Source organism: Gadus macrocephalus, chromosome 15, assembly GCF_031168955.1.
Source record: "Gadus macrocephalus chromosome 15, ASM3116895v1".
Lineage (NCBI taxonomy): Eukaryota > Metazoa > Chordata > Actinopteri > Gadiformes > Gadidae > Gadus > Gadus macrocephalus.
Window position 1 is genome coordinate 16046995 of NC_082396.1, and position 14657 is coordinate 16061651.

A 14657-nucleotide genomic window follows, 5' to 3' on the forward strand; every position below is an offset into this window, starting at 1 on the left:
TACATTCACGCAGCAGAACCTCGCACGGCCTCCTCCAGCGCCTCGTGCGAAACACAGAGCAGGAGACAGAGGCCGAGAGACAGACCGAGGGGGAGAGAGGGAGAGAGGGAGAGAGGGAGAGAGGGAGAGAGCTTCTGCAAGCAGATGTTAGGAACTGCAGCGTGCAATTAATGACCGGGGATCGACGGCGCTCCGGTTATCAGAACGGACGGCTGGTTGGAAGAGGGAAGAGTGTTGTATTACTATAACCGCTGTAATCAGGAATAGTCATTATATTTCATGACCATGTAAAAAAAAACATTGCAAAGATTATGATGACCATGGTTTATGAATAATCCTCAAATGTAAATGAGTGAAGCGTGTGTGCTTTGAGGATAATCGATAGGTGAGGGACAACCCCTGAAGGCGTCGGCTCTGGATTGGCTGTACCAAATGAGCCGGTAAAGCCGTCTCTCTAAATTGATTTTGGAGTGGCGACCTTTGCAGACCTCCTCCTCCGGACCGTCTCAGCGCTGGCGTTACGCGCCGTCTGCGGACAATAATGTCTTGCCGATTAGGGCGTGCGGCTGATTCCGTGTGTGGAGGGGTGGGGGCGGGGGGGGGGTCTTACTGCTGACCATCTGTAGCGGGTGGCCTGATATCCACACTGTTCCTTGGCTTCCCAGAGACATCTGTAAGGGCAGCTTTACTGACCAGTGAGACATTAGCTAAAGCTGATTTATTTTGCTGGAAAACAACACTTGAGGAGCTTTGGCATGGGGTTGGCTGTGTGTGTGTGTGTGTGTGTGTGTGTGTGTGTGTGTGTGTGTGTGTGTGTCTGTGTGTGTGTGTGTGTGCGTGTGTGTGCGATAGTCGGTGTGGGTGTGGGTATGTATGTGTGTGTGTGTGTGTGTGTGTGTGTGTGTGTGTGTGTGTGTGTGTGTGTGTGTGTGTGTGTGTGTGTGTGCGTGCGTTAGTCGGTGTGGGGGTGGGTATGTATGTGTGTGTGTGTGTGTGTGTGTGTGTGTCTGTGTGTGTGTGTGTGTGTGTGTGTGTGTGTGTGTGTGTGTGTGTGTCTGTGTGTGTGTGTGTGTGTGTGTGTGTGTGTGTGTGTGTGTGTGTGTGTGTGTGTGCGTGCGTGTGTGTGCGTTAGTCGGTGTGGGGGTGGGTATGTATGTGTGTGTGTGTGTGTGTGTGTATGTGTGTGTGTGTGTGTGTGTGTGTCTGTGTCTGTGTGTGTGTGTGTGTGTGTGTGTGTGTGCGTGCGTGTGTGTGCGTTAGTCGGTGTGGGTGTGGGTATGTATGTGTGTGTGTGTGTGTGTCTGTGTGTGTGTGTGTCTGTGTGTGCGTGCGTTAGTCGTGTGGGTGTGGGTATGTATGTGTGTGTGTGTGTGTGTGTGTGTGTGTGTGTGTGTGTGTCTGTGTGTGCGTGCGTTAGTCGTGTGGGTGTGGGTATGTATGTGTGTGTGTCTGTGTGTGTGTGTGTGTGTCTGTGTGTCTGTGTGTGCGTGCGTTAGTCGTGTGGGTGTGGGTATGTGTGTGTGTGTAGGGGTTAGTTCTCTGCAATCTGCTGCACATTTCGTCCAGGTCCAGCTCATGCCTCAGCCGATGCAGCAGCCAGCATCATACATGCTGGTAGCTCCACAGCCTGGCCGTGCGGCTCCCATGGATCTAGAACACACCGACTCCCTGAGGGCAACATGTCCATTAAGGACTGATGCTGCACTGGTGCATTGGCTAGAGAATCAACTTAAAACATGTACTTATACTGTTGACCGTTGATTGAAAAAACATCCACAGATTCAGAGGTTGAATTTCAAGATTCTTATAATTTATTGCAGTTGGTACACAATTTAGAAATGTCAACAACAGCACGCCAAAAAAATTACAAAACTAAACACCATTAGAATTCACTCCCCTTGAGAGAAAAACAAAACCAAACCAACTATGATTGTCAAAGCTAAAATGACTACATTGTTTAAGAAAGAACATAAAAGCAAAGAAAATCAAATCTCAAGGAAGAGCAAATATATTTAAATCAAAATCTGCTTCTTTGCCCCCCCCACCTCCTCCCCAGACAGCGATTGTCCTTCTGAAAGAGATGTATTCACCTCCCCCCCTCCCCTTCATAACCTTGTCTACATTTGAACATTGACTGATTTAACTCTCCTCATACAGCTTGCTAAATATCTCGCCCGTGAGTTTTCAAGTAAGCACAGCGAAGATGTGAAGCCGGTTGGTCGAGCACGACGACAGCCATCCCATAATCCCACACCGATACATCGTCCTGGACTACAGCAGGTTAAGGCGGTCAAGTATACACCCAGAGGAAACGAACGGAGCTAAAAGTAGAAACCCAGGGGGATGAACGGCATGTGGAGGGGAACGCAGGCAGGGACCTCGCTGCCAGTGAAGATGACACGCTTGGAGCGAAAGACACAAACAAAACAAAAACAAAAAGTTGTTTGTTGAAGAGGCGTCGCCAGCCATGGTGAGCCCCCACCGCCCCCCCCCCCCCCGCTGATAACTGATAGGGTGGGCACACACAACTCTGCACACATGCCCACTGCAAGTTACACACACACACACACACACACACACACACACACAAGATACGTCCACCCACGAACACAGCGATGGTGGGTCTGGATCGGGTGTCCGCATCAGAAATACAGTGCGTTGAATTTCATCATATTCTCAAGACTAAATTTAAATGTGGTTGCACCATAATGTCAATTATTATAAAATAGAAATGTTAACAAACTGCACACTGTTGTGAGCCCAGATCTGTAACATTAAAATGCAGCAAAAATAGAAAATATAACGTAATGTTTTCTTATTATCAGAAAAGGACGTCTGACAAAAGTATAAATCCCCATTTAGTTCATTAGGATTCCAAACAAGTCTTTTTCAGTGCTATACAGTATCACATATGTGAATAGCATTACGTTTTTTAAATAAAGGCATCTTTTATTTATAAATTATTTTAAAAAAAGAAAAAAACTGAAATTTAACTCTAAAGGTGCCATCAGGCAAGCCAATTGTGTATAATCCCAAATGAAGGATACTTTCAGTAGCAAATATGCACACGCATTAACAGACACAGACACAGACGTCGTTGTGGAACTAGTTCTCATACCCCTTCTTCAAGTGTGTATTTCACCGTGCTGTAGCACAACATCGTCTCTAAATGATACGCTGAGAAAATAATAATAAATAAATAAAACAACACCTTAACCCTTCAACTTGCAGCAGGACAGTACAAAACATGGCTGTTCCTCATCGCTCTCCGTCTCTCCCTCTCTCTCCTCAGCTCTTCTCTACCTCTCTCGCCCCCGCCTCGGCTCCAGACCAGTGTGAGTCACATTCGAGAGGACAGGGCAATAAGTGTCGTAGGGACAAGGCTGAAATCGAGGAGTTAGCCTGACCGAGCCTAGTGCTGGAGAGGAGAGCGGCACAGATGGGAAGCAATGGCACGCACATGCACACACAGACTCACACACACACACACACACACACACACACACTGCAGCAGATAGAGCGAGCGGTGGTAGAGGAGAAGCTGTGGGGACGGAGCTATTCAGTAGGTTAAGTGGACTAGAAATAAACTAGTCACGAGAACGGACGCACAATCGCTCCCCCCCAACACGCACTCTCTCAAACACGCACACACAGACACGCACACACACACACACACACACACACACACACACACACACACACACACACACACACACACACACACACACACACACACACACACACACACACACACACACACACACACACACACACACACACACACACACACACACAGTCATAGCAGGGAGATTAGTGCATCAACACACTGCTTTCTCTCCACCTGAACCATGGGAAAACCTGCCGGAACATTCTTCCAGTGGTCCGCCGGTGACCCCCCACAGCGTACCAGGAGCACCCCCCCTCCGCCCCCCTCTCCACTGTCCCCCTCTGCCTCCGACCCCGTCCAGGAAAAGCAACTGACAAACGGTCCAATGTATCACACTAAATTAAATATAAATGATATTTCATGCGTTTGTCCATATCCGTGGGCACAATATTCAACAGCTGTTCAACAGACCCCACCCTGGAGTAGTATTCACAAAGGAACCGAAAGAGAAAGAAAGTCTGTCGTCAATTATTTGATCAATTACAATGTGTACAGTAATACAGCAAATTCACATTTTTCCCCAAAAATATACAGGTATGGACGTCATGCAACAACAGCAGGTCCACTTTAAAAATTTGAAATACTAATAATAATTAGAACATTAATGGTAAAAAATAAAATAACAATATGTTGTAAAACAATAGCGCAACAATGTACACCCAACTTAAATTAAATACCTTTTTCGACAAGAAGATTTTTTTTTAAAGACTGCCATCTAGATTTAAGAAAAGATCTATAACAATAATAACAACAATAATAATATTAATAATTTGTAAAGGTCTTTTTCGTTTTTAGAAAATACTTCAAATTGATTGGAAGTAAAAAAAGAGGCTGTGCATTGCATGAGTGCCATTTGTATGACAGTTAGCCTTCCCTCATACACACACACACAAGCATGTGTACATACACGCACACACATACACACACACACACACACACACACAGCAAAGAGCTTAACTTGAGATACCTGGAGTGCATCGCAAAAAACCCTCCATAATAATAATAATAAACATAAAACATAATAATAATGATAATAATAATAATAATAATATTAACACACACTAACACACTCACACAACATGCCGACTTGCATGCATGTCAGGTGAACTTTTGCCTGAATAACAGTGTCTCTCAAAAACACCCAGCCTCACACACGCAGCCACACACACACACGTCCAAGAGGTCCTGTGTGCGTGGTGTAGATGGAGGTGATAGTCACTGTACCCGTTTGGTATTTTGTAATTGTTGGATGTTTTTCACTTCAGTGTGTTTTGACCTCAACTAGCCAGTGTTGTGATTTAACACACGCACACACACACGCATTCACACACGCAGACACACACACACACACACACACACACACTGTGAAACATTTAACAGCAGGTGGCTCTGTTGTCGACCCACATTTTAAACATAGTATTTAAAAAAAAATCTCAGCAAACAGAATCAATAAAATAAAATAAACTGGGTGAATAAAATAGCATAAGACAAAATGACCCACAGACAAACCAAAAATGAAATCAGTAGTAACATTATCATGTGCTATTAAAGTGCAATTGAATGAGATCTGCGACGTACAAGAAACGAGAGTGATTTTAACGCCGAAACAACCACCACCTTACCATCTCCCCCTGACTTCTCTCTTTCAAACTGCCTTTTTTCCCTTCCTCCCATCCTTCCTCCCCTCTCTCTCTCTCATACCTCCCCTGCTCTCCCGCCCGCCAGTGTCTCTACTTCCACAGTTCCTGGGAGCTGTCCTCTATGGCCCAGTCCCTGACGTTGGGCAGAGCCAGGGGCTCGCTCTTCACCGACAGCGAGTTGACCAGCTCGCAGTGGAACTTGCGGATGTGCCGGTACAGGTCGCCCGACTGCGTGAAGCGCCGCTCGCACCACTTGCACGCGTGCGGCTTCTCCCGCGTGTGCACCACGGCGTGCCGGCTGAGGTTGTGCGAGTACTGGAAGCTCTTGCCGCACGTGGTGCACGTGTATGGCTTCTCGCCCGAGTGCGTCCGCTCGTGCCTCTTCAGCGTGTACATGCAGGAGAAGGTCTTGCCGCAGATGGAGCACGTGGGCACGTTGACGTCGCCGGCGGGCTTGGCGCGGATGCCCTCCTGCTCGCGGAAGTGCGAGCTGAGGTGGATCTGCAGGATGTGCGGCGAGGGGAACACCTTGTTGCACAGCGGGCACATGAAGATCTGCGCGTGGTGCGGCGCCGACAGCATGTTGGACACGTAGGGCAGCAGGGTGCTGTCCATGCCGGCCGCCTCGGCATGCTGGGAGCGCTCGCTCTCGGCCCCCAGCATATCCCCGTTGTCCCCCGGGGCCTTCTCCTTCTCCAGCTCCGTGGCCAGCGAGGCCTCGCGCAGGGCCGACAGGTGGGCCTCCAGGCCCAGCCGGCGCTGGGCCGACAGGGGCCCGGTGACCCCGTGGTGGCCCAGGCCCCCGTTGGCGCTCGGCGCGGCGGCCTTGGCGACGCCACTGTGCTCCATCTCGTAGACGCCGCGCTCCTCCTCCTCCTCCGACGCCACGCCCCTCTCGATCTTCACCCTCACGCCCAGCGTGCCGTCGGGCCCCGACGCCCCGCTCAGGAACGACGGGTGCAGGGGGCCACCATGGTGGCCCCCGGCGACGGGCTTGACCGACAGGTCCAGGACGCAGTCGGCCGCGTCGCTCGACACCTTCCTGCCCCGGCGGGCGACGCGGGCGACGGCCGAGCGCTGGGAGCGCTGGGACCTCTGGGAGAGCGAGCTGCTGGGGCTGCCGGCCGGGGAGAGGAGCTTCCCCCGGTCCCCCGCCGCGCCCTCCGCCTCGCCCTGCCGGGGGCTGGCCGTGCCGAGCGGCGTGCCCGCCCTCTCGGCGGCGGGCATCCTCAGCCACAGGGCAGCCGCCGCCTCCGGCTTCTCCTCGTCGTCCTCGTCGCTGGGCAGCAGGTCGGCGGTGGCGGGCCGGCCCGGCGAGGCGTCCGAGGCGCTGTCCGCCTTGTCCGAGCCGCTGGAGGCCGCCTCGTCCTCGGGCCGCGCCACGTCCGCCTCCACGCCCTTGCGCTTCAGCCGCTTCTTGCACACCTTGACAATGTCGTACATGTGCAGGTAGCTGGCGGCGGCCAGCACGTCCTCCACGGGCAGCGCCTGGAACTGCAGCTTGCCCTCGTACATGAACTCCAGCAGCAGGGCGAAGGCGGGCGCCGTGACGATGTCGCTGTTGAGGTGCACCACGTCCCGCTTGTCCAGCTGGTCCTTGTAGAAGAGGTGGAAGTACATGCTGCAGGAGGCCAGCACGGCCCGGTGGGCGCGGAACTGGGCGTCGCCCACCAGCACGGTGGAGTCGCACAGGAAGCCCTGGTGGCGCTGCTCACTCAGACACTGGAGCAAGTGTCTGCTGTGGTCTGGAAACTCCATCCTGCCGTCCTCATAACCTGCGGAGACACGGGGAGAGGCACGGGGGGGTCAGAGGTCAGGTTGTTTAGAGGATGGAACATGCCATCCACGCGGCGATAGCTTCTCATCCAGAGGGAAAATATCGAAGGGATGCAAGTGCAATACCCAGACAGGGAGAGAGATATGAAAGAAAGGGAGAAAACTCCCAATTATTCTGGCCCGGTGTGTATCAGCTCCACCGTGTGTTTCTGTTTCATCAAAAAGACAATGAGAACAGGGTATAATAAATGAAATATGAACATTTCTAACTGCATTTTTTACTTTATACTGCAGTCCCCTGAAATTATATTTTTTGGCTTGGTAGAAAGTGCTTAATTTTGAGTCTCAGAGATAGTTGGGGAGGAGATAAGATAAAGAGAAGGACGATATTTTTATGCTATCTATTTACTAGTCTGCTATATTAAATCACTCTAATGGAAAAATCTCTATAATATGTGAACAATTTCAATGTATTCATATATAAATACACATACATATATAAATATGTACAAGAAAGAATAGGATTCATATTTGCTCAATAATTGTAAAGATAAAGCATATTTCTGTAATTCACTATAATAATAATAATAATAATAATAATAATAATAATAATAATAATAATACTTGTTTTCTTTCTTCCTCTTGCGGATTAGAAACCAGAAAGCAACAAGTGGAAATATAACACCTTACAGGTGTAAATCACACGTATGTATATCTCCTCAGAGACATGCAGACATTCTACATTTTTGCATTCCCATTTCACAAAGCGGTGGGCTATTTACCGCACAAAGAAATGGTTTTATATAAAGCATAACGAAGTTAAACATTACAACCACATTAATGTTAAATAATAATATTAAAATCTTACTAAAACACCATAATGAACCAGGAATGACCCTTTCAATCTATGCCAGTCTATCTCTCTCTATCTAGATCTCCCTCTATATTTATGCATCTCTCTCCATCTAAATCTCTCTCCGTCTCATCTCTCCACCTCCTCTGCCTCCACTTCTGGATTGTAACCTCTCCTACGCTGGCCTGGGTATTTTTATTAACCCACTTTGGCCTGTCCTGGCCCCTTTAGGTAACCGGCTTTCAGCTGCACACACTGTCCTCCGCACGTACACTGGCGCACACAAACGGTTGCCTTCCTAACTACCAGCACACCTCCACACAGTCTAAGTCGGGGAAGGGAAGGAGTGAAAGCTGGTGTTTCAAAATAGCCCAGGTTTAAAACAGGTCCAACACAAGACGCCCCTGCACAACCCTGCAGCTGCCGAGCACAAACCAGGAGAAAGACACGAGTGACCCCACTCGCTCACACACACAGGCACGTACACGTACACAGTACACACACACACACACACACACCCGCACAAACGCTGTGCATCCACACAATAATACGTAATGAGTTTTCTACCGACAGAAAACACAAACGCCATTTCAAAAACCAAAGAGCGGGGTAATGAGTGTGTTGTCTTTTTTTAAGGGTATTTAATGGGAAAAGTCCCACCTGTTAACCAAGTGAATGTATCCTGGTCTGGAAAACAGAGTGTCCTTCTCCACACACTGTTAACACAAGCAATTAAATCACCTCATTTGAATGAGTCCAAAGTATTCCATGTGTGTGCGTCTGTTCCTACTTGCGAGTGTGCGTGTGTGTGTGTGTGTGTGTGTGTGTGTGTGTCTGAGCGCTCGCTCGCCCGGGTTCATACTCCCCCTAATGAGGGGGCTTACAGAGACAAGGGTGAACCCCCCCTCCACCCCTCTTAAGCCAAGCCCCCCCCCCATACACACACACACAACACAACCCCTCCTCACCGCCACCGCCCCCTGCGCCCGGCCCTTTAATTTGAATCGTTCAAGAAGCACCCTGCACATCCACCATGCTGTAGTTGTAGCTGTCCCCTGTCCCCATTCCCCCCCCCCCCCGCCCAGTCACCTCCAGACACCAGTGCGGAGAAGAGAAGAAGATTTACAATACAATCACTGTAAGTGCCTTGCTCGTCACAGCATCAATCCTAATCCTTAAAGATGGCTAAAAATAAAGACTAGCCGGTGGAGCTAGTCTTGGAGAAGCTGGTTGCGCTCTGTGTGTCTGTGTGTCTGTGTGTCTGTGTGTGTGTGTGTGTGTGTGTGTGTGTGTGTGTGTGTGTGTGTGTGTGTGTGTGTGTGTGTGTGTGTGTGTGTGTGTCGGTCGGTCGGTCGGTCGGGAACGTGTGCGACCCGGTGTGCAGCCCAGGAGAATCTCGCCCTTCAACCTAGAAGAAGCGGCAGTACAGGGCGCGGGTGAGGAAGAGGTTCGGGGCGAGAGAGCCCAGCATCGAGAGGGAGAGAGAGGCTGGGGCGGCCGGACAGGCAGGCTTACCCACATCTGATCCAGCTGACGGGGGCCATATGGCAGCTGCTAGCCAGATAAAGAGATTAAGACTAGAAGGGAGTGCGATTACAGCTGTCTAGCCAATTCAGGCAGCTCAAATCTGCAACTTCTAAATTAGTCTCCTTTACTCCAGCTGACGCGGAGACGCACAAGAGGAAAGAAGAAGGAAAAAGCCCACATAAATAAAAGGCTGATCTGGGTCTGCTGTCTGAGTTCTCATGTAATTCCACTATGGAGAAGATTGAACTGGATGGATATGTAAATGTGCGTGGCTTTTTTTGCTCGTTAAATAAAAATAGGTTACTGTCCGATTTTTTAAAGGAAGTGTAAAATACATGAAAAACATAATAATTAGCGTAAAACATAATAAAAAAAAAAAGTTTTTTCTGTTTCTTAAAATAGTCTGTTTTGTCGAATAATCGTAAAGAATAAACAGCTGTACAAAAACAGAATTAAAATCGATTTCCTTGTTAAATTCTGTACTTTTAGTCAAACAACACAAAGCGTAAAATAGCAAAAAGCCCTGCCAATGATGACAAATTAAACAGAACTCAGCAATTCCTCCAGTAATTAAACAAACCACACCATTATATATCGGCACGCAGTGCCCAACAATGCCTCACTACGACACTACAACAACCTTGTCCACGCACACATGTACACACACACACACACACACATACACAAACACACAGACGGGCATTAGGAAAACACTTCCTAAAACTGAAACTCTTGTATAACTCTACTCCCCCTGTGTATTCACTTGCCTATCGTAGCCATAAAGTAAACAGACACACAAAGAGCAACACAAGCAACAGTACCTGCAGCAGTATGCATCAACTTGATTAAGTCCACTGTAGCCGAATAGTTGAACTCCAGGGCTGGGGATAGCTGTATCTCTCTAGCTCTCGCTCTCCTGCTCTCTCGCTCTCTCTATTGGTCTTGCCCTTTCTCTCTCTCTCTCTCTGAATCAATGAGCGGGTAAAAGAGGAGAGGACAAGAGGGAGGCAGGAGGGACAAAAATGCGCTGTTCAAACTGCGAGGGACAGATGCAAAGTGGAGGAGATGTTGGAGGGGGAGCAAATACCACCTCCCTCCCTCCACCTCCCCCCCCTCCTCCTCCTCCTCCTCCTCCTCCTCCTACTACTACTCCTAACTGGCTGATCATCAGCCCCACACACACACACATGGCAAAGACACACCGCACTAACTCTCCCAGGCTGCCACTGAGGCTCACAATAAAAGACTGGGGAGGGGTGGTGTGTGTGTGTGTGTGTGTGTGTGTGTGTGTGTGTGTGTGTGTGTGTGTGTGTGTGTGTGTGTGTGTGTGTGTGTGTGTGTGTGCTGGGGAGGGGGGGGCGGTGGCAGCCTGTCAGCTGCTCTGACATCATCCTCAGATGGAGATGCTACCTCCAGCTGTGCTCTTTCTACAGCCATATGCTGCCTCCTCTACAGTCCAGCCACCAGGCTCCACTTTCAGTCTACCACCACCACGACCACCACACAACTTTGTCTCTCGCCGCTCACTTTACATTATTTTCTCTCGCACGGAAAAGAGGGGTGCTCAACAAAGTGCAAGGCTGAATATTTACAACATGTGAAAATTAATTGAAAAATGCCACCACTGACTACCAGCTCTCTCCATTTGGCTCATGAAATAATAGTTTTGTCGGTCGGCTAAACCACTTCCATATATTTAAATAGAGTCCACCGTTTTCTATATGTCCCTCGCTCCTTCCAGGGGCCATAAACAAAGACCAACACCAACATGTTCAACTGACAGAAGCACGCAGCTGATATTGTTTTCCCCTCTTAACGGTCCGCTGACCTCCCCACCCTGTTTAGGGTCCTGCTCCACGACCCTTCGGACAGAGAAATGAATATAGAAACAATGGGGGAAAATCCTACTCAGCCCATGAGAGAAATCGGAAACAAAAGGTGGACAAGCCCTTAATTGCCCATACTAAAATGCAGTCTTTCTCTTAAAATGACAAGGGGGAATATTAACCTACAAGTGTGTGTGGAAAAACCAAAGGTTACAGCCTCAGTTCATGTTTTAAAACGCTCTGAGATTGAGATCTTATTATTTTAATAGGAAAAGCATAGATGATTTTAAAGCAAAAATGTAATTACATAAATAAATTTCAAGCGGAAAAGATATGAATGATATATATAAAATGAAACATAAATAGTCAACGTCCAAGTTTTAATGAACACATGTATTTCTGCTTTAATTACTAGAGAACATTTAAACTTGATGAACTGTATAGATTCACAGGTTATTTTAGTTGTTTAAAGGATTGACAGAACCAGTGACTTCATGGTAATAACCAGACTACAGAGTGACTGGCTGTATAGAGTGTGGCTAGTTGTTTTAAGGATTGACAGAACCAGTGACTTGACGGTAATAAGCAGGCTGTAGACTGGCTGGCTGTATCTGTGTGACTAGTTGTTTAAAGGATCGACAGAAACAGTGACTTAATGATAATAACCAGGATGTAGACTGAATGGCTGTATAGACTGTCAGTGACTGGTGGTGGTGGGAGAACCACTCTAGTCGGCGCAACAGCATTGCAACCTCTGCACAATTCATTACCTATTAGACATCCTCTCTACTTTGAGATGTCTCCGGTGTCCCTTATAGTGACATGGGTTGAATAAAGCAGCCAAATGCCAATAGGTAATCGTAAGGTCAATATTATAACCTAGTTATACATCATCTATAACTTTATTAGACGCAATCATTCATAACAACTGTCTGTAACCTTTGTCCAGAAAAGGAAAACCTACTCAACAAACACAGCCCATCTGGAGGGACTAGAATGAATAGATGTGTGAATAGATGTTCCCCTTACTAAATAACAACACAAGAGTATGGAAGAATACCGGCCAATACAACAAATAAACTAACCACACACACGCACGCACACGCACACACACACACACACACACGTTGACCCACGAAGCTAGCTATAGCTGACGAGAGCTAACAAAAAAGTAAAGCCATAAGTGTGGATTATGAAGCTATCTGGAGTTCCAAAGAGGGCCTGACAGCTGCTGAGGAGCCCTGAGTAACCCGGAGGAACCGGGAGGAAACCGGAGCAACCCTGACCAACATGGCAACTACTTGTGTGTGAAGACAACAGAGCATGCTAGGCAGCTTTAGCTACTTTCCACCCTCCGCAGCCCACCCTCTACTGAGCCTCCTCGGGTCGGACTCCGGCGGTACAGGCACTTACAGACAACCAGCTCCGACGTCTTTCTGCTTCCTCCTTCAAAGCTCTTCCTCTAGAGAAAAAAAAAACTAGATGTACTTTGTACTCATTTCCATAACAAGCCGCCGAGGGAAGGACAGGAGCGGCGGGGAGAGAGCGGCGCTGGTCCGCCAGATGTTCCGAGCTGTTGCTACTCAACTCCGCCGACGAGGAAGCGGCTTGACGGGCAGAGCGACAGCCAATGGTGCCGGTGGAGAGGAAAGTGAAGGCAAATTGGAGCAGCCCTCGAACAGTCGAGAGGGAGGGATGTGTCTTCTCGACGTAGGTTGACACCAGGCAACAACAGCACAGAGTGAGAAGGCAGAAAAAAGGGCCAAGCCAACTGGTTGTACGAGTGCTGCGAGGCGGACTGGCGCAGCGGAGGAGCGCGGCGGACGCGCGGAGAGCGACGCGGTGCGCCTTGGGTACTGTAGTCAAGCCTGGAGACAGGGGGGAGGAGTAGGCTGGACAGGTGCACTACCTGGGGGAGGAAACCCGCTTCATCTGCGGAGAAAGGTTAGGGTTAGGGGACGGGATGACAAGCTGCAAGCACTGCACACGATAAAGAGAGTAAACGACCTGAGAGTAACGCGACATGCAAGGAGCCCTGATATGTCAAGCTGTGGGTAGGAGGAGTACATGGAGGTGGTGTTAGTTCTCCTTTTTTTTTTTGTTAAATGCAATCCCTTTATTAAAATGTTCTCGTTTAAATGGGAATTGGTTTTATCGGCTCTAAATATTAACATCAGCAAGTCTACAATCCACGTCACACAATAGGCTCCTGGATTATCTCAGACAGGTTTTTTTGGGCTGTTACATTCATAATTTCTTCTGCGAACAAGCAACAATTATGTTTCGAAAAGAGGCTATAATTCCATTGATATTTACCAACATAAAGATTATCTAAATAAGTCCAAATATTAAATGATGATGGTCCCAAAAAACACGCACAGGCCTAATATTTGTCCACATGATATCCAATATGCCACCTGTCATAATAAACAAAAAAGGATTTTTTAAATAATAAAGGCAGGCCTATATGGCTATCTATGACACTAAGTTAAAGCTCAATACTAGTCCTGAATCCAGTTGTTGGAGAAAAGCACAGAGTATTTTGGTTTGAAAACATGAAAAGCAAGAAGTGCTGACATCCTGCCAAAACCTCCTGTCGCCCCTCACCCCACCGACCCGCACAGAGCTCCAAGCATTTCTGGTTCCACAGGTTTTGCAATTGAAATACAACACTTGCAAATAGTTCAGACCCTCCTCTCCACCCCAAACAAACACAAAAGCGGGCCTATTTGCTCGTGAATATTGTCAATAAAGACCACGGAACAGGGCCATGTTCCTAAGCTATATACAGGCTATAACTAAGAATACCTATATATATGTTGAATGTGATAAGGTAGGCTCAATATAGGCCAGGTTATGTTTATTCAGGGTCTAAAGAAATAAAAGCAAAATATTAAGCCTGGAGTCATTTCGTGAGCCATCTTTACTGCCTTAGGCCTACTGTGGCAATAAACACACTTCTTTAGATAGAGGACCCGGGACCTATAGGACCTAGGAACCAGGACCTAGGAACCAGGACCCGGGCATGCGTTTCTGAAACCCTCAAAAAGCCGCACAACTTGAGCATCCCCAAATTCACCCTACTAAAGCAATTGGCGTAACTAATTGGTTGTTAGATAAACTGTGATCATGCTAGGTAATGAATTCCCCTGGTCCGATATCATAGCTGAAAGATGTGTTAAATGCTGATTAGTTAAGGGCCTTTATAGACAGAGCTGTATCTTTTTGCAGCCTCACCACTGGTTGGGCCAATATATTTGCCCCCTATTTTTACAAAAATCAATGTGGTCAACAGGAGCATTTTGTGTTCATGCAATGTAGGCCCTAGATGTGTTTGTTTTCTGATACCATATTCTTTGGTACCCAAA

General features: G+C 48.0%; 1 protein-coding gene across 4 annotated transcripts; it reads right to left on the bottom strand.

The window, feature by feature from the left end:
* Nucleotides 1-1788: 1788 nt before the first annotated feature.
* zbtb18 (zinc finger and BTB domain containing 18) lies at nt 1789-13297 on the bottom strand. 4 transcript variants are annotated; one of them, XM_060072794.1, is made up of 3 exons: nt 12703-13297; nt 3737-7082; nt 1789-3631 (listed from the first exon to the last, which is right to left on the bottom strand). In XM_060072794.1, the coding sequence occupies exon 2, from the start codon at nt 7063-7065 to the stop codon at nt 5398-5400; it is 1668 nt and encodes a 555-aa protein (XP_059928777.1). In that variant the 5' UTR covers nt 7066-7082; nt 12703-13297; the 3' UTR covers nt 1789-3631; nt 3737-5397. The 4 variants fall into 4 exon arrangements, with proteins under 4 accessions (XP_059928777.1, XP_059928776.1, XP_059928774.1 ...); XM_060072793.1 differs by lacking the exon at nt 12703-13297 and adding an exon at nt 10285-10569 and having other exon boundaries at nt 3741-7082; XM_060072791.1 differs by lacking the exon at nt 12703-13297 and adding an exon at nt 10285-10569.
* Between the last annotated feature and the right edge of the window lie 1360 nt (nt 13298-14657).